The 24085-nt window shown below is 45.7% G+C and overlaps 1 protein-coding gene across 9 annotated transcripts in view; it reads right to left on the reverse strand.

The window, feature by feature from the left end:
- LOC121300113 (ankyrin repeat and SAM domain-containing protein 1A-like) overlaps window positions 1–23522 on the reverse strand; it is a 64164-nt gene extending 40642 nt beyond the window's left edge. For 4 of the 9 annotated variants that reach the window (XM_041228517.1, XM_041228519.1, XM_041228516.1 and 1 more), the window contains exons 1-12: window positions 23098–23522; window positions 12888–12968; window positions 12390–12546; window positions 10671–10733; window positions 5430–5726; window positions 5198–5273; window positions 4824–4925; window positions 4522–4614; window positions 3952–4130; window positions 2673–2741; window positions 1869–2004; window positions 539–582 (exon numbers count right to left, since the gene is read on the reverse strand). In XM_041228517.1, the coding sequence (XP_041084451.1) occupies window positions 539–582; window positions 1869–2004; window positions 2673–2741; window positions 3952–4130; window positions 4522–4614; window positions 4824–4925; window positions 5198–5273; window positions 5430–5726; window positions 10671–10733; window positions 12390–12546; window positions 12888–12968; window positions 23098–23267 (1467 nt within the window). In that variant the 5' untranslated portion in view covers window positions 23268–23522. The remainder of the gene's footprint in view (window positions 1–538; window positions 583–1868; window positions 2005–2672; window positions 2742–3951; window positions 4131–4521; window positions 4615–4823; window positions 4926–5197; window positions 5274–5429; window positions 5727–10670; window positions 10734–12389; window positions 12547–12887; window positions 12969–23097) is intronic. The other 5 variants (XM_041228518.1, XM_041228522.1, XM_041228524.1 and 2 more) reach the window with 4 other exon arrangements.
- Between the last annotated feature and the right edge of the window lie 563 nt (window positions 23523–24085).

The raw sequence follows: 24085 nt of genomic DNA on the forward strand, positions 1-24085 counted from the left end.
GAGAAAAAAAGTGACACTTACATCCAGAACCCAGGCAGCACGGAGACCAGCGTGTACAAGGGAAGCTGTGCAGAATGCATCCAATTTAATAGTCAATAGAACAGGCTGTTGCTTTTGTAATCAGTCATCCACAGTGTCTGTATTACAAAAAATCTGAAGTAACATTTACATGAACTGATTCAGCAAATAAAAACTGCAGCCTTCCTTACACAATATTAGGCTTCTCTAAAACTACTACTAAAGTTTTTATTGAAGTGCAAGACAGTCTTCCTTCAAGTTTAAGTGTCTCTCAAGTAGATGAGTTTCATGCACTGGGGGACTCGGGACGACCCCAGAGTGGCTGATGAATCAAAGAGCCAATGAGATAGCAGCCCAATAAATTAGGAGATAACGACCAGGGAAGGATAACGATAGATCAGGAGGAAGGCTGAGGAGGAGTCGGAAGGAGACAGAGTGAGAGGAGGGCAGTGATTAAGGGGCAGTAAGAGTGATTAAGTTCTGTGCATTAGAGACGTCAGTGGGAACAGAGTTACTATACCTGAGGTAGAAGGCTGTTTGCAGGCAGAGAGACGCGCTCTTCAACTGGAAAAACCAAACGAGGAATTACTTACAACTCTATGTCACTTGGAGGCTTGCGTTCAATGCAAAAAATGTGCCATAGCCTTTTATACACAGTGCTCCCTCGCTATTTCACAATTCAGCGATTCATGGACTTGGTTTATTCGTGGTTAGGCAATGCGGACAGTTAATTGTCATGTACTAGACTTCACTAATACACTGTTTTCAATGTTTCACTAGTTTCTGAAACAACATGCAAAAACACTATAGAAGTACATTCCAGGGATGGGAATAAGACTCCTGTTGTACAGCATTTGCACCCATTCCAGGTTTTACTACGAGCTTGATTAGCCCCCAGTGTACTGGTAACAAGCTCAGGTGTGTCTTATTAAAGTTAGTAAAACCAGGAATGGATCAAACTGCTGTGCAATGGGAGTCATATTTCCATCACTGCATCCCCAAGCAGACATTACCCCTGCTTTGCTTGGAGGTCAGCAAGGCTTTGAGGAAGCAGTGGCTTACAATCCCTGAAGCTGAAACAGGACTGCAACTGAGACCTTCACTCCCCAGTACATGCATTTGACCTCTTATCCCAGGCTAGCCCCAGTCCTCAAGGCATACTTCCAAACAGTGCAGGGGAACGCTTCGATTTGACCTGGATAATTCCGGCTGCTTTAAGAAACTGCCAAGTCAACAGAGGCTACTTCAAGCACAGGGAAATTACTATTGATCCAGCCTCAGACTGGAACGGATGAGATTACTCGATGGATTTGTGCCAGGCCTGTCAAGACTGAGGGTCTGTTGACAGCTCCTTCTTTCAACACTTAAATGTAAACCAAAAGCATCACAAAACAAGACAATGCGACTGACGAGATCTTGCCTGGCAAGCCGCTGCTCCATCGCTGCTTGTCTGCAGGATGGGAGGCTGTACACGGCTGATGCCTGCATATATGAGCTGAAGATTTACCCTATAACAATGTCCTCTAGCGCATTAACACAACGGCTGCATTAAAACAGGCAGTGTCTAGTTGCAGTGCATGTATGATGTATTACACTTGGTCTCTCCGCCTCCCACTTCACTCTTATTACCAGAACCTGCTTCCCCAGAATGAACCATTTATTCCAAATGAGAAGATTGGTTTGTAGCAAGAAGGATGGGATGTGCTACAGTGCTGATTGAAGGTGAAGACCCTGCCTCCCTCGTTCAGGACAGCAGCACTGAAAGCCGTGTGGTTGTCAGGCCAGCACACGCGTGTGAACCAGACAAAGGTTTCTGTAGCTGGAGGCAGCAGGGTGAAGTAGTCGGCTACCTTTGCTCTGCAGACAGTCCTGGCCCGCAGGAAGCTTGGTCTCTGCAGTCTCCAGCAGCTCGTAGGGGTTCTCATCCTCCTCCTCCCCCTCTTTCTCCTTCTCCTTCCAGTCAATCCTGCTGTTCACATACAGGGCCTGCAACACGGCAGCAGCAATCAGAAACCACAACCCCTGCTGGGTGCTTTTAAAACTGCACTTCTGCTATGCAATGCACTCTGCAGCTTGGCATTTATACAGACTTCTATAGCTAAAACAGGGACACTGCATGGATGGAAGGAAGACTCCCATTGTACAGCATGGGGAGCTACAAGCTTATTTAACTGTGTATAGAGAACATGTCCAGCTGTCTCTCATTAAGCTCCCAGTAAAACCTTGACTGGATCAAAAGCCTGGATTGGGTGGTGTCCATAGGACCCAGTGGCATGTTTAGATCCCTGTTTAGAATTGACCTCTTGTCGACACTGAAGCCTCTTTTTATATGTAACCCTTGCTTCTGCCCCGAGACCTCACACACACCCGACCTGCTTGCAAAGCACATAATATTATAACATAACAGCAAGACACTTCTGAAGCACTCTGGGATTTCCAGTCCACTTCATCTCTCAGTGAAATGAGCTCTCTTGTAACTTTAGGCCAACATCACATTTGTAACTGGTTTAAAAGCGAACCATTTGAACTTGGATGATGAGAACCTGGAAGCTGTTTTTACAGCCCGGCTGGAATTAAGACCAGGAGAGCTGTGGAAGTGTTGCCCCAGCCATGCTGGTCCGGACACACACACAGGGACTGTCGGCTGTGAGTACCTCATGGCTGCAGGGGTGCTCGTCCTCTTCCTCGGGGGGAGGTTGGGATGGAGGAGGGGGGCGCTCCTTCTGAAACAAAACCAGCACACAGACTCGGCTCACACTTCCGTTTGCAGGAGACAGAACAAAGGAAAGAAAGTCAATCCCACAGAACGGCTAATTTAACTTTCAAACTGTAAAAAAAAGAAGCGGAAAACATTCGCTTTGAACAGCTTATATTTACACACACAGCCCAACGTAACTTGACTTATGATTTATTGCAGGGATGGAAATAAGACTCCTACTGCTTAGCAGTTTCACTAACTCCAGGCTTTCATACAAGCTCGATAAGCCACAAGCGCATGTGTGTCTTATTAAGCTCATAGCAAAACCAGGAATGGATCAGACTGCTATGCAACGGGAGTCTTTTTACCACCCCTGTATTGCATTTCCCATTTTATAACGGACAGCAAGTCGAAAGAGGAAGGATCTGGGAGCAGTGTGTGGGCCTGCATTGTCCCACCAGCTCTATGCTTCCCTCTAGAGGATTGTCAAGGCTATGACAATCACAACAACTAGAGCAAGTTGTCCTCATTGCAATGACTATTATAAAGCACTGAAATTGAGAATAAGCTTTTTTTTTTCTCAGCACCTCTTTCTGTAGCTTTGTACTTGACACTTAGCTAACACCGTTTCACTGTCAGCTTCTCCTGTTCCAGACGCTTCGAAACACCTGTGATATTGACGGAGGGCATCTTCAAATCTGGGACACAAAACCTTTTTTTAATGTTAACAGACTGGGCTTTACTTCTGCTCTGCCTGGTCAAGCTAGACCAATACACAGTGGATTTGTTCAACAGCCTAGCAGAGAATGATATTAGAAGGTCCTCTATTAGCAGTTACTGAAGCTTATTCTCATGGGTGCGCCTCAGCTCTGCAGCAGCCTAGTTTCTTTGAAATAGAACACACCTTAGCTTGTTACCTATACACTGTGGCTAATCAAGCTCGTAGTAAAACCTGGAACGGGTGAAACTGCTACGCAATAGTCTTATTTCCATCCCCAAACCAAAAGACTGTCTTAGTTTAAACTCAACTCAAAAGATAGCTTGCTCTACACAGCATGAAGAGTCCAAACCAGGTCGAGGGTCTATATGTGGCCACCCAGACCGCTGAATCTGACCCTAGTCCCAGCTCGGTGAAAAACCCCTGGCTTGTTGTGAGAAGTTACTGATGTAAAATGGGTGTAACACTGACACAATATTAAAAGGCTCAGCAGCTGAGAACGCGTGGCTGGCCTCACCTTGCCTCCCAGGGGCTCGCTCTCAGGCCGGCCCGAGTCTCGGTCGGAGGACTTGCCGCTGGCCAGGCTGTCCAGGGAGTGGCAGGACGTGGCCTCGAACAGCGCCTCGTAGGGGCACTCCTCCTCCGGCCGCGGCTCCATCCGCGTGAAGAGATCTGACAGCTCCCGCTCCACTTCCCCTGCACACAAACAGGGCTCAACATCAAAACCAAGGGCTGCCACACAGGAGCACTGCTCGGAGCGCCGTCACTCCTCTCCTTAAACAGGACCTCAGGTCATGATACACTGTTGAGACGCGGGAATAGTGACAACAGACATGAAGGGTTGATGCTGTTTGTTAGGTTAGCTGTGATATACGAGACCTCAGAAGGATTTTCTGTAGGTGAAAATGAAAATAATTGAAGTACACCTGTTTCTTTAAATTCTGGAACCTGAAGACTCTTGGGGTCCTGGAAGCTGGTGTTTATATTTCACAGTTAATCCATGAAACAGAATCAACTCATATTTAACATTACGATCAGCAATTACCCAACACGGCACCAAGCCTCTGCACCGACACTCTACGCTTACCCTTTGACCTGGGGCTGACAGTCTCTGGATTGGGCGGGACTGGCTGTGGAGGCGTGGCCTTCTCCAGTTCACCAGGACCTCCTGTCATATGACCTGAAAGGAAACAAAATAGAATGCCTCTTATAGCTGTGTCAGCATTCGAGAATGGTCCAATCTATACATATTCTATTATTATACCCTTTATTGAGTGCCCCGATGGTTACATTAGTGTCATTCAATCAGCTTAGTTTATAATGTTGAAAGGTGAGTCGTTGGACAGATACAGCTAAAGACTTGTACAACAGCCTGCCTCAGTCTCTCACCTTCAATAAGTGCTGCTGTCTGTCTGCTCTTCTGCGAGGGCATCTCTCTGACGGTATCCAGCGCCGTCAAGCCCCTGCTGTCCTTGATATTCACATCAATACCTGCAAGGCACACACAGTTTACCGCCTCACACCAAACCAGAGAGCCAAGAGACGGAAATAAGGCTCCTACTGCATAGCAGTTTCACCCATTCCAAGTTTACTATAAGCTTGATTAGCCACTGTGGATAGATACCAGGCTTGAGTCCTATTAGACAAAGTAAAACCAGGAACACCTCCCCCCCCCCTCTGTCTTACAACTAAAAGTTAGGGGCAGACCAGAGTTTAATTGGGACCCACGTGATCAAAGACAGGAACTCCAGTTGAGCACTCACCCGCAGCCAGCAGGATCTGCACCACGTCTGTCTTTCCAAACAGGGCAGCTTCGTGAAGCGCGCTGCCTTTCTCAGTCTGGGATACAAAGACAGGGGAGCAGAGTCAGGGGACAGTGCGCAGAGATATCAAAAAGCACAGGGATGCGACTGCTCCACACTTGCATTATAAAATACGCCTGTTGGTTTTTGTAAGCTGAAGCTGTGTTGGTTCCGAAGCGGGACAGGGTCTCACCTGGTAGTTGATGTCCATGCCCGCGTCCAGCAGCACCTGCACCACGGCGCTGTGCCCGTTCCGTGCTGCCAGGTGCAGAGGGGTGTACTTCTTGGTGTGGCAGCTCAGCAGGTTAGGGTGGGCGTTCAGCAGCAGCTTCACCACCTCCAGCCGGCCGTACAGAGCAGCCAGGTCCAAGGGGGTCTCGAACTTGTTGTTGCGCATGGTAGGGTCCGTGAGCTCCTCCAGCAAGAGCTGCACCACCTGGGAGTGCCCGTACTGAGCAGCGCAGTGCAGAGGCGTCTCATTGTCATTGTTCTGTGTGCGGGCAAGAGAGGACGGGAGGAGGGAAGATCAACTCCTCTCCACAATACAGGAGCTTAAATACGGTACTTACTTTCACTTGTAGAATCACCTTTGCTAATTTACTGCTCCGTGTTTTAGGAAGATCACTAGAAGGGACTTCATATAATAATAGGGGTCTGGAAGTATATATTCATGGTTCTGATTTGAGATTTGTGCTGTAGCTGTAACATTGTCCACCACGTGGTGGCACTGTGCTCCATACAAAAAGTTGCATTATTAAAGGCAAAGTCATTTTAGCCATAAAAAAATGCATCACAAAAAAGGTTCTAACAGTCCTGGAGAATTTTTCACAACCCTCTTAGAAACAAGATCGGTTTGCAGGCCCTTCCCTGACAAATATGAAATTAATTCGCACACACAACTTAATTTAACTAGATACTGAAAACTAGTGGGTTTTGTTTAACCTTATAAAACAAACTAAAAAAATTAATCTGTCCATATTTGACATCAGATCTTTATAACAAATTCGCTAGTCCTCTTGCTTCAAAGGTGCCTCAGTTTTAAGGGCATGTTATATTTAAAACTAAAACACAGCGCAAGGTTTGTCATAATAAATTGTTCCATTGAGTTATCTGGAACTGAGCCCTCCTGATGGTAGATATCATAATGGGGTGAGGATTTTAGGAGTGCATGTGAAATGAATGTAACTGAAAGGGTTAACAGGAGCTCTCTATAGACAGCCAATGGAAATGCAGTCTACAGCGCTGGCAGGCAGCTATGAAGAGACTCACGCATCCAAGTGTGCTGGATGCTACAGAGCTGACGAGATAAGAGACAAGAACACAGTTATTTCTACACATTGAAGAAACCGGTGCATCAATCCAGTGAAACATTCAAGAAATCCAAGACGTTCCTCAGGCACGATCTTGTTATTTATTTATTTTTTCTGGTGATAAAAACAGGCAGCAAACATTTGCATACATTTAAAATAAAACAAGACCGAAACAGACTCTGATGGTCTGACGAGCAGTGAAGTTAACGCAACGCAAACTGAAATTCATGCAGCAGGCATGCAAAAGCTCACACTGAGAAAGAGAAGATATGCATTGAAGAGAGACACACAAAGTGAAAAACATGCATAAAAACGAGGGTGGCTTACTATAGTTAACCTGCTAAGGGCCAGCGTTCACTTGACAGTGCTATCGGGTAATGTGCTCAGATGAAGGTCCGTTTCTGAGTTAAGAGAGCAAGGATGTCAATGCATTCCTGCAGCATTAGTCTTTGTAGGGCGCTGCTGTAATTGCTGATGCCCACAACGTGGCAGTGTTTAGGTATGTTACCTTCCAGGATTACAAAGAGAAAGGATTGTTCTGTTTAAATGACACATTCCACTCGTGTTCTGGTAGTTCTATCTAAGTCCTGGTACCAGGAAGCAGTGTGGAGACAGAAACAGGCCAGCAAAAGAATTTGACTTCTAAACAGAAATGCACTGTAGCTCAGTACAGTTACCACAGGCCGCCTCTGGCTTGCATATTCACAGTGGTAAATCGACAAGGTTTGAAATGCACAGGCAGGCCTGCCTGGAATAAAAACCTGAACTACAATCTCACACAGAAAGGTTCCAGCCCCACCCCACTGACTGTATCACAGTATCGCTCCAGCCTGGGGCACGGATTGGAGCTCAGCAGCTTCATCACACTGTTTTTTACTTCGTCACCTGGAGAGGCAAAGGGCTTTGTTTAGAGTTTTATTTTGTCGTGTCGTTGAGGCAGAACCACTTGGATTTTTTTTAAGACCCAGCTTGACAAAGTTCTGAGATCAATCTGTGGCGAGGAATCGGGCTTAGTTGGGCGGAGCGGCATTCCTTTCTTAAAGCCTTTCCTTTTTGCTCTTGGAGAAAGCGGAGTGCATTTAGCACTGGAGCAAACTGTGAAGGTCTGTAGCAACGTTTGTTCAGCCTGTTGTTTCACTCGGCTTTCAGGACGGTTGTGGTTTTCAGATTTTGGAGGTGGGCGTTATTCTTAGCCCTGTACCACCGGATACCTCCCTATGAAACATCAAAACTGGCCAAGTGGCATTGTTTCTAAGCTGTGGATGTACTGATTGGTCTGAGGAATGCAAAGTAATGATACTCCAACCAGAGCAATCCAAACACAGCATAGAGGGGTTTAAACGGCAGCGACAGGGCTGTCCAAGGGATCAATGGGGGCGAGACAACTGGTAGCCTATGATAACAGCATGCACAATCAAAAAGATGAAAGTGTGGGCAGCTCTGATCTGGAAAGATCATTAAAACAGAGGCTTTTCTGTGCCAGGGTTACCTCCTATCTGCCAACCCTGCATGCAGGTGTCTTTGACGGATCTTTTACAGTACAGCTGCTAGCTGATTAGAGAAAGCATGACTGCAAAGCATGACTGTCCAGCACGTCTTTCACAAACACGCCTCGCGAGCGGCTTGCCGTGAAGCGCTTATCCCTCAGATCTGCTTTACTGCTCGTTTTGGGATTACTTGCCAGGAAGCTGGTTTCTGACTCTTATACTAAGATGCCAGGAACCAGTGTTTGGAACACAGCACTATTACAAAAATAAAAAAGAAATGATTGATTTAGGAGGAATTGTCCACAGAACAGTGAAGTGCTTGAATTGCTATAGGGTAGTGTACCTTTCACCTACAGGTCTCATATTTAAATCCGCCCTGAGAGTATGCAGCGTTTCTGAATGCTGTTAACCCGTGTTTCAATGCTGCAGGACAGTGGCAGGTAAGGACAGGTGCTCTTTGCATACAGTCTGGAACACAGTGTTATAACTGACAGCACAGGTTACAGGTGACCTTGTTTCAGCATTCCCTTTAAGCATCAGGATATTGATTTACGATTAATCTGCCCGAGTACCTGACTCGTGATTAAAAAGGCTGATTTGGTTGGTTTCACAGGCTGGTTAGCACTCACCTTGAACAACATCGGGGTCAGGGAAAGCAACCAAATAAGGGATCAAACACTTCATAAATAAAAATATATATTATTATTATATACTGGTGCTAAATGTGCCATTACCAGGAAAAAACAAATTCTAAATTGGTGCTCCAGCTTTTGTTCGGCCAGGGTGGGGGGGCTGGTTCACTGCACGCCTGTGATAAAATTCAACTCTTTGGTTCTCGTTCTCTTTTTCCGATTGCTTGATCCAGGTAGTAACAGTGCGGCACACTGTGGCCGTCTCTCCTCACAGGCTGAAAGCTGATGGAGCAGAAGGAGGCAGAGGATGATGAAGCACTGCGACGAGGACGAAGACTGAACTCAGGAGCTTTCAGAACGACAGGAACGCGGGCTGGAGGATGGAGGGCACTGGCAGCCAGTGGGCTTCCCATTCTGCAGAAACATCCTTCCTTTAGAAGGTCATCTGGAATGCTAGCATCACAGAGGTCTGCATGCAAGCCAGTATATAAAAGGTCTCGGGGTACACGGGGTCCCGACACTGCGCATGCTGTTGATCCAGTGGAGAGGACAACGCAAAATTCCATTACACACAAGGGTGACCTTGCTCGCAGAGCTTCGCATTCGCCAGCTGCTCCCCCGAACCAGACTGCCTTTTCCAACGCCAGCAGGGCTGCAGGAGGGGCGTTCCGATTCCCGACGCCTCCTGGTCACACGGTTTTGTTGCTTTGCTATCCACACCCTGCAGAGCCTCGGAAGAGCCCCGGAGAGGAGAGGAAGCGACAGAGCGGGACAGCGAGATACACGCTACACTGGGTATGCTCACAATCAGGGACCCGGCACACTTGGGAAAGTGCAGACGTGCTTCTATCTTACAACGCACCCAAGATCTACAGGTAGCAGACTATGCTGCGTTCAGCAGAAAGTGTGTAACTGACGGGAACCGCATGCTAGCTTACTGATTTCACAGGGTCTGAACACAGAAAACAAGGTACGACAGTAAAGTGCAAATCAAACCGAGATGGGTTTTTTTTCTTCTTAAAACAGAGAGACAAAAAATGACGGCATTTAAACTACTCAATCACAATTAATTAGGTCAGCTGCCAATGGAATCTGTCCCATCATTTAATCCCAATGCACTCGGCAAGCATCCTGGTGCCCGACACTGAGCTCAGATCGGAGGCTTCTTTCAAAGAAGGGACATTTTTTAAAGGTGCAGAAACCTTTTCCCAGAAGACTTGGTTCAGTTTTAACAGTAGCCTACCACCCGTCCCCCGTCCAAGACCATGCATTAAGTTAAATTAGGCAATTTAACTTATTTTACTAGTTTTGCTACCATATAACCCAAATACCCAAAAATTAGTGAATTCGGTTTATTATTTAAAACCCAATAACTGCCACTGTCACAGTCATCCTAAGATCTTCTTCAGGGTTTTAAATTTAACCCAGGAGATGTTTTTAATAAATAAATCAAAAACGCAAGAGGCATTACTCACTAGTCTTGTCAACACAGCCTTCTTTTCAGCTTTGTATTTATTTAGAACATACTTAGCAGCAGGCCCAGCCTGATCTATACCTACAGTTTTTGTCTCTCTTCTTTTATATGTTATTTCACAGCATGCAGCTGATAGGCACAGGTGAAGGTGCCTCCATTATCTTAGTTCTGTGTCCAGTTTTTAAACAGCCAGGACTTTATGTAACTGTTTCTATAGAAACGTGTGCTGCTTCTACACAGCGCAGTCATCTACTTCCCAAATTCAAAACTGAGCCCAGGCCGGAGAGCTAGAGAGAGCGAGACAGACAGACAGGCAGAGAGAGGGAGAGAGCGAGACAGACAGACAGGCAGAGAGAGGGAGAGAGCGAGACAGACAGACAGGCAGAGAGAGTGAGAGCAAGACAGACAGACAGGCAGAGAGAGGGAGAGAGCGAGACAGACAGACAGGCAGAGAGAGGGTGTGTTGGGATTGAGCTTCACCCAGTGTCTGGAATGGAGACAGAGAGAGCGAGAGAGGGTTCAGGTACACACCTTGGCATTAATATAGGGGTCAAATGGGCCACACCTTTTGAATTCTTTGTTGTCTACCGAGCTCTAGGAGGAAGAGGAAGAAGATGAGGCAATGTTCAAACACGCATGACTCACAGCGACAGTGAAAAAAATACAATGAAGAAATAAATCAAACTCAATAACACAAGAAAAAGACAATGAATGGTTAACAGAAATCAGCAGCAGCAGCACTTGAAACACTGGAATCCTGGCCTTGCACTGTCTGTCTGTCTATCCGTCCATCCGGCTGGCTGGCTGGCATGGAGGAAACATGGGCCTGGGTTATTCTGGAGGCTTGATATATGATGCTAGGCCTTACCAATACTTTTTGGCTAACAAAGTATTGTTGAAATGCAAACATGGGTTAAAGTTTGCCCGCATCAGGACAAGAGCCTTGAGATGCCACTTCTCGTTTGGCAGGCCTCTAACGAGTCAAACAAACCCATTGTCTCAGCCAGCATTGGAAGAAACTCTAGAACCAAACAAGAGTCACGCTGCAACGTCGAAGGAATGTCAAGTTGCATAAACTGGCTCGAACAGGAAAGCTGGCAATTGGATAGGGATAGGGGTACCACATGACTAGGACAGGTCAGGCTTTTCAACTACATCGCAATGCATTCTGGTACATTTTACCTGCCTCGGATACCAGCAGGACTACACTTACCAGAATGCATTGGGGTGCGAGTCGCTCTAAGAGAGAAACCATTTAAACAGCCATTCAAATTCTCTGTGTAGCTTAAAAGGGTTAAGGAACAGAGTTCTCTTTTCTTAAGTCTCATAATTTGATGGTTTTTCAAAATGAAACCGGCTCTAACATCATACTGGAACTGAAACCCGAGCTGGACAAAAGGAATGCTCCGATTTCAGCTTGTTCTCTGAATCAGACTGCCTCTGCTTTCTGAGCTGCTGCAAGAACGACCCAGAACAAATCGGATCTCTCCGTCAAGAAACCAATGGCTCTCAGACAGAAACGTTTTACAGCTGCGCGAGGGTTTAATGCAACTACAGTGAGAAACACAAAGGCAGGCAAACAGGCTTTACAGACAGAACGAGAGTTACAAGAGCTGTCTTAAATCCAGGGCTTCCTATTATTAGAGTTACACTTTTAATTGACTGAGCTATAAATTTTTTTTTTTAAAAAGCATCATATGAACCACATTAACCCTTTCAGTCCTGAATAATTTCTGTCACGCTGGTGAAGGAAGTTCTTTACCGTGTGCACATGAGAACAGGACAACAACTTTTTTTTGTACATATATTTCTACACAACCTTAGACTGAGATATAAGAGTCGTGAGACTTTAAAAAAAAAAGCCAAGTATCTGGAGGACAGAAAGAGCAAAGCCCAATTTAAATGTTGGTCCTGCTAACCACTGAGCATCAACTCCAACCCACCTTGGAGAAACCTCAACTAACTGGTTGGCAAAAATGGTAACTAGTTCAGATAACCGAATTCTGATGGTAAAATAAGCAACCACATTCCTAATGCACACACCTCCGAACACAATTACAACCCAAACCCGTACCCCTTCTAATACAGCACGGTGCTGTACAGCATGAACATGAAGATGCAGGGCCGAAGTTACTCAACAGACCCCTACATAGGGCCTGGGGCTGAATAACTGTACCCTGAAATGTTTGCAAGCGTCTTGCAGTAGTTTTGCTGTGTGTCTGTATGCATGCCTGTGTGTGTCTCTCAGACCTGCTCATTAAGCTTGGGGTGCGAGGGTCCCTGGTGAATCAGCAGCTTCACAATCTGCTCGTCCCCCTTCCAGGCAGCCAGGTGCAGCGGGTAACAGCCCTTGTTGTCTGCAATGTTCGTCAGGGCTTCGTTTCTCAACAGCACCTCCACCACCTTACTGTGCAGGGCGGGGAGAGAGAGAGGAGACAGATTTAACACATACTACAAGGATGGAACCTCCCACTGCATACCATCTGATCCATTCCTGTTTTTCTTCAATGAGTTTATTATGACACCTATAAACTAACCAAGCTTGTATTAAAACCTGGAGTGGATGAAGCTGCAATAGGAGTTGTATTTAGTAAGCAAGGAGACTGGGGTTAGCCCTCTTGGAGACCGCTGTGGCTGTCTGCACCAAATATCTTTCTTGGTTTTTTCTCCGTTTATTCATTTGAGTTCTATGTGAATTCATTTTTGATTTTGGTTTTTCTTACACACACACAGGGGTGCAATGCTCACCTGTGTCCATTGAGAGCAGAGTGATGCAAGGGGGTGTATCCAGTGCTGTCCACACAGTTTACATTGGGACCCCTCCAGATACTGGGGAGTGAGAGGGGGAGAGAGGGAGAGGGGGAGAGAGGGAGAGGTTACTTCTCAGACTTAGTAGATTTTGAATACTCCTTTTGTTTTCCTGAAACTGCAATCTTCTTTCTACTTCCGTTCCACCTGGTATTAACAGTCTATCCTCGCCTGCGAGGGTTTGCTGTGGAGGTCAGTTTTCCACAGATTACTTAGTGCTATGCAAGACGGATCCAATGTCTTCTTTACAGGACTGCCCTGTCTCAGAGCATTGAGGTTAAGCAATCAGAGACTTCCAAAAATAAAATTACCGAGCAGTGGGGCTGCATTCTGAGAAAATCCATCCTCCTCTTTTCAATGTCATTTTGCCACTGTCTTAATAAAAGTCCCCTCTAATTACCTTAATTAACCCTCGTTACGACATCTGTATGGTTCGCCAACATCTGTATTTTCCAAACTGAATAAAAATATAAAAAACAGCATAATCAAATATCTTTAAAAGGAAGGAAAGGGGAACGTTACCCTTGCTAAGGCTAAAAAAGGACAAGCAAAGGTTAAACCCATGCAGACAATCCCTAAGCCCATGAACGATCGTGCCGAGTCTTTAAAAGATTCCAGAGAACCAGATGACTCACGCAGCAGAGACTGAGCCACTTCAATGGAATGAGGAAGCAAACACGAAACCTGAACAGAGCTCAGGCAGCAACTTCACGAAACACTTCCGTGCAGCGAGGGGCTTCCCAGGAGCACCACAGAGAGCCTGCTGCGCAAACACACCGCCTTCTCCGGAGACACACAAGCACGCTAACCAAACACTTGTGCCTGTCTCCGATTCCCTGACTTCCTGAGTTACAGGTCAAAAGGGCGCAATCAGAGTCTGTTCCATGCAACGTGGGGTCAGGTGGGGTCCTGTTTTCTGGAACAAACGGAAGTGAATGTTGTTGACAGTCCAGTTTGTTTCTGTTCTCATTAGGCGCAAGCTGTATTTTCAAAAGGAGGTCCTAATTAGCAACACAAAACATGAAACTTCACACAGACTAGGACATGAAACTGCTGCATTTCAGCTCGAGTAAATAAAGCGGATTTGTGAAACTAGAATGACTGACAGCATCCTTAATAAACACCATTTCTGAGTGACTCCCAGCCTGCGGCAGTCTCAGTAGACAGCAATATAAACGCGTTTCATTTGTCTGCACCACAAACAACGCACAACTGTATGAACAATTCCAGAGAAAAACGCTGCTTCTGTTCAGGACCAACAACAGACAGCAGAAGATACAAGAAGAGGGTGATAAAATAAAGAGAGAGACAGTGGAGAGACCAACAAAGAAGGGACCCAGGACGCTAACTCTGCTGCTTCCTGACCCTAGGAACGAAATGCAATGCATCATGTAGCAGCTTTTAAGAAAAACTACTTGAATCATGTGCAACTGCTTCATGATAAAATAAAAAAAAACAGTTTCAAATCTGAACACCTTTACAGCAGCTGATGTGTGATCCATTTCTTTTTTTTTTGCATTAAAAATAGACCCAGGCTGATTCCTCCTTGGCTGGGTAGTCATAATAAACCTTGTGTCATTATTTCACATGCAGAGCTGCACCCCGAGACATCTAATCCAGTTATCTCATGCAGATGCTTGTAGAATTGCCCTACACATGAAACGCAGTTGAAAGGGAAACTGTGTGTACAGCCCTTGCATAACATTCTCGAATACCTCCTGTATAGTGAGGTGCTTTACAGCAGGATGGGAAGTACGCGCTGGAGGTATGGTTTGGGCAGAGTGCTTCGCTTCAGAGCTCTATTGAATTAAAGCAAGCCTGTGTCTAAGCTACTGAAGCTCTCACATCTTTTGTGCACGGGAGTACGGCTGGAAGAAACTGTGGATTAATACGCGGCAGACAAACCCACAAGCTCCCCTGGGCTTTTTCCTGTTTATTATTGGGAAATGTGATTTCATTCGCGCTTGCGTTATTAATGTTGTCTGCTGCTGTACAGCTCTTGTCTATGCCCACCATGACATCACCGGAGCAGCGAGGGGAGACGGGGGCATGGGGGCCGCCAGCGTGTCTGGTTTCGCACAGGGTTAGAGGAAATGTGTGTATCTACAGGGATCTGAACTGTTAGCCTCGGTGCACATCGCTGCTTTGAGGGATCAGAGCCGTCAGCGATTCTCCAGCCCTCAGAGGAAACGTGGGCCCCCCTCTGCGTTACAAGGCTTGACCCCGCACTCTGTCGATTCACGACTAAGTCATGTTGACAGTAAATTGTCCATGTGCTATGCTCTGTTGGAAGCCTTCTATAATTCGCTGCCCTAAATATTTCACAATCTTTTTCATGTGTTAGCCCTGACATGGGACTGTAACAGATTGCACGTTAAAGACACTGTCTGCATAGCGATCCACCAGCACTGATGTGCATGTCACACACCTGTCCAGCCCCTTCTATGTGACTTGAACAGGGTCATGCCATTCACTGTGTGCACACTCAGGGATTTTTGATTGATTCTATATAAACCACAAGTGTTGATGAAAAGGATCCCATGGTGGGTGTACAGTAGGGGCAAAAAATCCTTTTATACAGGACGACTCCAATTGCACAGCAGTTTCACCCGTTTCAGGTTTTAATAGGAGCCTGAATAGCCACAGTGTTTAGGAACAAGCTCAGACATGTGGTCTTCAACCCACAGTGAAACCAGGAGTGGATTAAACTGCTATGCAATGGGAGTCTTACTACCATCTCTTTCACATGAACCTGGGTACAGGACTCCTATACAGTGATCAAGCTTATTCCCACAGAACCATAAGAACTGAAATTCCCCGTTTCAATTTACTGCAAAATATATACAGGACCAGCACAATCCCATACAGTGCATGAGAACGAGGGAAAAAAAAAAAAGAACAGAAAATGAGACGCTAAATAAGAAAGGCTGCGCTCCACTAGGTCAGAAAGTGCATGGCAGATTGACCAGAAGTCACAGGCTGCCTGCTCGGCTCTGCAATGCACATGTCAGAGAGCCAGCACCACAGAGAGCTACCACAGCGCCTCGCTGAAGCAGGGCTGTCACACCTGGGCGTCAGCAGCATAGAGGCAGAGGACAAGCACACTGCAACAGCTCACATCTCACATTTATTTTTAAACACACAAACGTTTGGTAAAAGATTTCCCCCTCATTCAGAATATTTTTTCTTTTTTCGTTTAACATTGATGGTCTTTATCCAAACTTATGCGCCTCTTAAACCTAAAAAGAAATGTCAAAACACCCTTGACGGGGAACACAGATAAGAAGAGATGCATTCACTTTAAAGGACGGAGCAGTACAGTACACTGCTACAACATCTAGACCAAAGTTATTTCAGACGGTTTTTAAAATAAAAGAAACTGCTTCTTCTATTTTGTCCAGTTTCACCTTAAAACACCGTTCATGCAGGAGAGCTGCTCTGTACAGTACAGTCGAATTTATTAACACCGTTCATGCAGGAGAGCTGCTCTGTACAGTACAGTCGAATTTATTAACATCGTTCATGCAGGAGAGCTGCTCTGTACAGTACAGTCGAATTTATTAACATCGTTCATGCAGGAGAGCTGCTCTGTACAGTACAGTCGAATTTATTAACATCGTTCATGCAGGAGAGCTGCTCTGTACAGTACAGTCGAATTTATTAACACCGTTCATGCAGGAGAGCTGCTCTGTACAATACAGTCGAATTTATTAACATCGTTCATGCAGGAGAGCTGCTCTGTACAGTACAGTCGAATTTATTAACACCGTTCATGCAGGAGAGCTGCTCTGTACAGTACAGTCGAATTTATTAACATCGTTCATGCAGGAGAGCTGCTCTGCACAGTACAGTCGAATTTATTAACATCGTTCATGCAGGAGAGCTGCTCTGTACAGTACAGTCGAATTTATTAACATCGTTTATGCAGCAGAGCTGCTCTGTACAGTACAGTCGAATTTATTAACATCGTTCATGCAGGAGAGCTGCTCTGTACAGTACAGTCGAATTTATTAACATCGTTCATGCAGCAGCTGCTCTGCACAGTACAGTCGAATTTATTAACATCGTTCATGCAGGAGAGCTGCTCTGCACAGTACTGTCGATTTTACCTAGCTCTCAAGTTACATCAGCTGTAAAAACCACACAGCGCCAATCCTGAATTCAGGCCACAGACACAGAAAATACTTTTAAAAGGCAGCCTATGTTTAGAAAAACACCTTTACATAAATATTTGAATGTGTGTGCTACTTTTCATGCATATCACGTAGCTGTACCAAGTGACTGGCCTGCTGCTGAGTTAATAAGACAGAAATAATCATTTCTGAGAGCACAGACGCAGGCTGTCAGTTATAACTGCATTCTTCAATTTCCATTGATTTTATTAATAGTGCACCTTTCATATCACAGTACCTAAAAAAACACAAAGTCTGCCTTTACATTGTAACACAAAATAATAATAATAATAATAATAATAATAATAATAATAATAATAGGAACAAACATAGCAAATGAAATGGATAAAAACACATGGAAATTTGGTTAAAAGTCTAACCTACAGTGCAGACGCATCTGCTAACTCTGGGACTGGTCTGCCTCAGTAGTGAATTACCAGCTTCACTCCAGGCAGCGGGCACAGATCCTGCAGGCTGTTCCAGTGAAACGTGCGCTGTGCCGGCAGCAACCTGCTGACAGTGCGGCCGTTTCTAATGCGCGAGGGTCCTTCTGATTCTCAGCCAAGCAACTGGAGAGGAAGAACCCGAGTGGAAGGAAAGATATGAGGATATCTTCTGCTTTGACAGCTCCCAACACGCTTTGTGGTCCTGCTACCCTTGGCTCAGCTTCAGACAGTGAACCTCTGCAGCAACGCACTGCTGGAGCCTGTGCAGCAAGGACTAGCCTGTACTTGACTGCTCCCAGCCTGTAACTTTAGGAGCCACTGTAAACAACAGAAGATGAACCTGATCTAAAATAGAACCATCAGGAAGGTAACACGCAGCTGACGCTGTGCAGAGGACGGCTATGAAGCAGGTCCAGAGTCAATCCGAATTACAATGACAGCACAATCGACGGCTGAAATACCAATTACAATGCGGTTTTGTTCAATTACAATTATGCAGCAGTAATTACAATTATACTAAAAAGCAACAAGCAACTCCACACATTAACATGTCACTATCTTAATAACCAAGCAATAATCACAGGTACAAACACAGAAACACAATGTTTTATTTTTTTTTTTCAAACAAATGGGGCCACCAAAAGGGGTTGGAAATACAAGAACTCAAATGACAATGTGCAACTGAACTGGAATGGAAAAACAGAAATAGGATTGCAATTACACAGGTGTGCCATGGATAAATGCAATAACAATTACACTGCAATGAATTACAAAATTGCACAATTACAACTGGAACGTACGCCGGCTCTGCTACGAAGGAACAGTAGACCGATTTGGATTTCAAAGCAAAGCCTATTATAAGTTTTCTCTCTAAGAAAAAACGCATTAGAGTTGATTAGTGTACTGAGATTAAGGGAAGCAGAGTCTCGTAACCCAAAGCTCCACTCTGGCTTCCGAAAGCAAGCGAACACCCAGGCAGACAGTAACCACACAGACAGCGTAGTGTAGGTACAGAGCTTCCTCTCCACACCTAGCGCTGATAACCACAGACAAACCACATCACACATGAGCAGCCTGCCACAGCCCTGCGCCGCTGCAGCCACTGTGAACTATACACACTCCACCTCACAGCCCAGGGGCTGGAACTGCTCAGCACGAAGAAGCAGTTCAGGGTCTTGGGTTTAGCTGAAACAGTGCGGGCATCTGTGCACAGGATCATGGGTGCAGAACCTGAATCCGTGTCTGCTTTATTTCCTTTGTCCTGCAGCACCGTTATTAACAGTAAAACAGGACAGGTTAGCTAGCAAGAAATATTCAGTAATTTGCATGGTGCAAAATTGAGTAGAATTACTTAGCTCAGTTTATATACAGTGTATGTATAGTTTACATGTGCAAACACTGGGTGTCTGTAGTGAGACATGCACAAACATGTCTGGTTTTCTAGTGTTCCTGATTTAAAGGAGTAGAGTCTGTTGCTTTAAAAGGCTGTTTCAGAACTGTGTAACTAGCAGTACAATGTTTACAGTTCAGTGGGGAAGTGGTTTGCATTATCTCTCTGGAACAGCATTACAGCTTTATGGCGAGTACAATGTTGTCAATTTACTGCCTTCTCACCAAGACACTACAGTTTGTTTTTTTTCAAAGCTGCCACTTAAAAATAGTTTTAACAACCAACGTGGTTTCATTTGAAACTCTGGATGCCCCAGATACTGTGTGAGCTCTGGAAGCAGACTGACCTCACAGCTACTGTCGGGAAGATACAAGGGATTCAGAGGGCTGTAGGATATTAAACTTTTGATCTAGATATTTATTCATTCATCTGTCTATCTAGGAAACATACTTTGCAACGTCCCACGCAGAAGCATACCGGAGAATATTTACTATGCAAGTTGATTCAGTTTGAATGGAACTACCATAGAATCCAAGTTCATTTCCACAAACAGTTCCCCTAGTTTCAGTTTTTGCTGTCACTTGGACAAACAGTCTTGGACCAAACTGGTTAGAAGTGTTTCTGGATCTGTGCTCCATGATACATTAAACAGCAGGGCAGCTGCGGGGTGCATGTGAAAGGAGGGCTGTGCAATTCAAGTCCCACCTAGTGAGAACGGAAGGTGGTCAAAATGCGGCTGCAGCTTCTGTGCCAGACGAGCGAGTCTCGTCACACTTCAACCCAGCGAGATTAAAGAAACACACGAAACTAATCTTAAATCACAGTCCTTTTTAACTCAGCGTATCAGAGGTGAGAAGCCTCCCGGGTCTCCCAGTATGAGGGTCACTGCGAGGGTGAGGTACGGGGGGGGGGGGGGGGGGGTAGCAGGTTTGTTGTGCCTCACCCACAGGCCCACTGCGTACAGAGGCTCCCTCCAGTAAAGACAGCTCTCTACCTCACACAGCTCCTCGTTAATGGAATTCTTCACCTCCGCTGTTAGCAGGTCTATCGCAAAGCTCTGGGATTTTAAAAATAGGCTTGCTAGTTAAGCGGAAGGCCCACAGACGCAGCTGCAGAAACACAAGGCTCATTTTGTTACAGTTTTTTTTCTCCCCCTTACGCCTTACGGAGCTGCTCTGACGCTGTGCATGCAGAACCCAGGAGCTGCTCTGACGCTGTGCATGCAGAACCCAGGAGCTGCTCTGACGCTGTGCATGCAGAACCCAGGAGCTGCTCTGACGATGCGCATGCAGAACCCAGGAGCTGCTCTGACGCTGCGCATGCAGAACCCAGGAGCTGCTCTGACGCTGCGCATGCAGAACCCAGGAGCTGCTCTGACGCTGCGCATGCAGAACCCAGGAGCTGCTCTGACGCTGCGCATGCAGAACCCAGGAGCTGCTCTGACGCTGCGCATGCAGAACCCAGGAGCTGCTCTGACGCTGTGCATGCAGAACCCAGGAGCTGCTCTGACGCTGTGCATGCAGAACCCAGGAGCTGCTCTGACGCTGCAGCAGAACCCAGGAGCTGCTCTGATGCTGTGCATGCAGAACCCAGGCCAAAACAGCATTTCCTGAAGAGCAAAACTGCAGCCAAAAAGCCAGCGCATTAAGCACTTTTAATGATCTTTACTGTTATGATTTTAGGGTACTGCAGTTATTTATCAGCATACTGCTTGGCAAGTATAGTACACAGTTATGCATTAAATACTGCAAATCACGCAGTTCAATCCCCATGGTCCATCTCCTTTGGTATTTATCATAGCCAGTGTACTCAGACTGTAAACAACACTACAGGTTTTTGTTTGACAATAGTCTTTCTCAATGTCAGTTTTGAGGTCACTGCACACTGCTCTGTTGCTGTCATTCACGTCCCGCTCAGAGATGGAAATCAGACTCCTATTGCATAGCAGTTTCACCCATTCCAGGTTTTACTAGGAGCTTGATCAGCCACAGCACGTGGGTAGCAAGCTCAGGTGCGTCTTATTAAAAAATCAGAGTAAAACCAGGAATGGATCACACTGCTATGCAATGGGAGTCTTACATCTATCCCTGGACTCTGGACAGATTAAAAAAAACACTTATCCCAAAATCAAAGGCTGACTCTCATAGGACTTTTGAGGACATGGGGGTGTGAAGTACAAATAGAAATGTACACAGCGGTTTGTTAAATTAATATTTGCTGTATTTGATCAAGTAGAATTTACAAAGAATTCAGCGCACTGCAAGGTCAGCACCCCCCCAGGAAAAACAAAATGCTAACTAGTGAATGTAGGATTTAACTTGTGAGGTTTCATTTCTCCATCATCTTCTTAACCAACACCCGCTTCTCTGCCCAGTCAAGTAGAGGGTATAGATATTTAACCCCCACAGCACAGCCCACTCTGCAACACACGCGGTGCCTGACCTTGCTTCAGCACATTCTCTGTACCCAGGATCACGCAGACTCCCAACATTAAACCCAACTACAGCTCAGGGTAGTTCCCTTGAGCTACAAGGTCTTTGAAATATGCACAGGGTTGGACTGGAAAAAATAGGCACCTGCCATGCATAGCACACACTTTGCGTAACTGGGTTGTAATTCACTGATTGATAATTACCCAAGCAAGCGGGTCGGTTAGCATTTACCACTTAACACTAAGAGAATATTTCCATGTGCTGCAGCATGTCTGAGGTGATTTCACTGTTTAAATACAGGGCAGCTTCACTGTGGGCTGCTCCCTTTCCACAAGCTTGAAGAGAACGGCAGGAGTCTGCACTCTGAGCTCCTCGTGGGCAGCATCGATCGCTGAGGGCAGGCCTGGCCAAGCAGCACGCTTCACCATTACTCCAGCGCTGGGCTGTACAATGCAAGCCGAGTGCATGACACATCCTTATCGGATTTCTTATTAAGAGGGGTTTAATGTAATTAGATCAAGTAATATATCTCTCTGTCAGGGATGCATTTAGAATCACTTGCACTGTAGCCCAAAGCTACTGGCATATCAGTATGGCCCCACTGCTATAATACCTGTCTGTTTAGTATGACTGACAGCGGTGAGTCTGTTTAACTATGCAAACCTGATAGATGACTGAGTGCGTTTCAGGGAGATGACAAACAGTGTGCAGGGAGTACTCTGTTGTACTGCCAGCTTACTGGGGAACTCAGGGGGTTGTGTGCGTGTCCTCACAACGACAGATGCACAGCAAACTCGTACGTACGTACGCCCGTGCGTTTAAAATAAATAAATAAATAAATAAATCAAACGAACCCGTTTTTAAACGCAAAAGTGAATGCAAATGCAAAACACGTATGCAAAACTGTCAATGGTTATGCTAACGAGGCGGTCACGCTTCTCTGGGTTAATAAAAGGCGGCAGTTGTAAAAAAGCACCATCTTCACCAGAAAAGACGCATTCGCAGAAACTGACACAGCGAGACCTGCCAAAACCCCCTTTTACTGGTTGTGAACTTGTTCAAAATATCCGATCTGTTTATAAGCAGCCAAAAATAAAGCCTTACATTTATTTCCAAGAGGCAATCGACGCCTACTAATCGTGCTTCACAGTTAAAACAAAAAAGACGTATTGAATAAGGGAGCGTTTAATCGTAAACATCGCTACTCACTAACACAGTGAATGTCAATATTGTGTAACCCGATCTTCCTCTTCTTTGTGTGTTATTATTTAAACAAATAAAATACAAAAGCACAGTGTTTTGTAACAATAAAAATAGCAGTGTCTATTTTTTTTTTAACAATGTAACCAATTGCAATGGAACATGGCGAATGGAAAGGGGAGCGTTTTCCACAATTGTGCAAGACAGGTATTTATGGAACGTGTTCCCCGTTCCGATTCGATAAGGGAGTCCTGGATTATAGCGCGCAGCGGAGCACCTAAAAAGCAGGCAGTGCCACACTGAAAAAGTACAGGCTGATGAATCAGCAGCACAACTCTAAAATGCATTTTAACGTGTACCGCTTCGCAACACATAGATTTGAATTTTCTTTGTCGTCTCGCCCCCAGCCCCCCCCGCAATTACAAAATGCATTCACTTAGCCCCGCTGCGCGCTCCCATGCAAAAAAAAAAAAAAAAAAAAATCGGATCGCACCTCTGAACCTGTCTTACCTGAGTAAGCTGGAGAGCGGGTGTGATGAGCTGCTGCTGCCGCCGCTCCCTCCGGATCCAGACGATCCACCACCGTGCCCTGCTGTCTGCCGCTTCCCGGACAGCAGCTTCTCCACGGCGGCGAGGTTCCCGGTGCGGGCCGCCTCCAATAGTTCTTGCTCTTTCCCCATCTAGCGGGGAGTCGAGCGAGAGGTGGAGAAAGAGGCTTGGCGCGGCGAGACTGGAATTACAGTACGTCCCGGTAAAGCCCCACACACAAGATCGGGGTGACAATAAAAGCGATGTCCCCTCCCACTGTGGACGACGCGTCTTCGGCTGCACTTCTCTCCCGCTGCCCTTGTTCTTCTCCTAAGCTGATAAGGGGAAACAAACTTTCCAGCAACACCGTTGCAATGCAAACTTCCTTCGCCTGCAACAGACACGTCACTTCCTCGTGACAGCCCCTTAGACATGATATCTTCAGATCATAACACCCCACCCGCGTCATTTTTCAACCGCACTGTCATTTTCTTCAAAGGGTCAACTGTACAGTCATTTATGCAACACACAGGTTCATCAAACGATATTAATTTTAGAGATCCGAAATCACAAGATGTTGGATAAATCCAGCAACTTTTCTTGATCTGAATACCTTTTAGGTTTCGGAATGCTTTGAAATATGCGGATACTTTAAAATCACCTCCTGTTCTGCCTGTCAATATCTAAATGCATTCCTGTAATCGTGTGACCTACAGCACAGGAAGTGAAGAGGTACCATGGAAGTAACTATCTTTTTTTTTTTTTAAATCATCAAATCTGGAATTGCTAAATTGGATCTCCTTGTACTGGGTTCACTATCTGAACTAACTAATTCTATTTTATTGAGTTAATCCAAGGCAGTACACCAGTGTAAGAATTAGACCATCAACATCTCCAACTAATGCTAAGCGTGCAAACGCACATCTGCAGACAATTCCCATGGACGCTGCAAACGCCGCTTCCATCCAGC

The sequence above is a fragment of the Polyodon spathula genome, chromosome 25, assembly GCF_017654505.1.
Source record: "Polyodon spathula isolate WHYD16114869_AA chromosome 25, ASM1765450v1, whole genome shotgun sequence".
NCBI classification, from domain to species: domain Eukaryota; kingdom Metazoa; phylum Chordata; class Actinopteri; order Acipenseriformes; family Polyodontidae; genus Polyodon; species Polyodon spathula.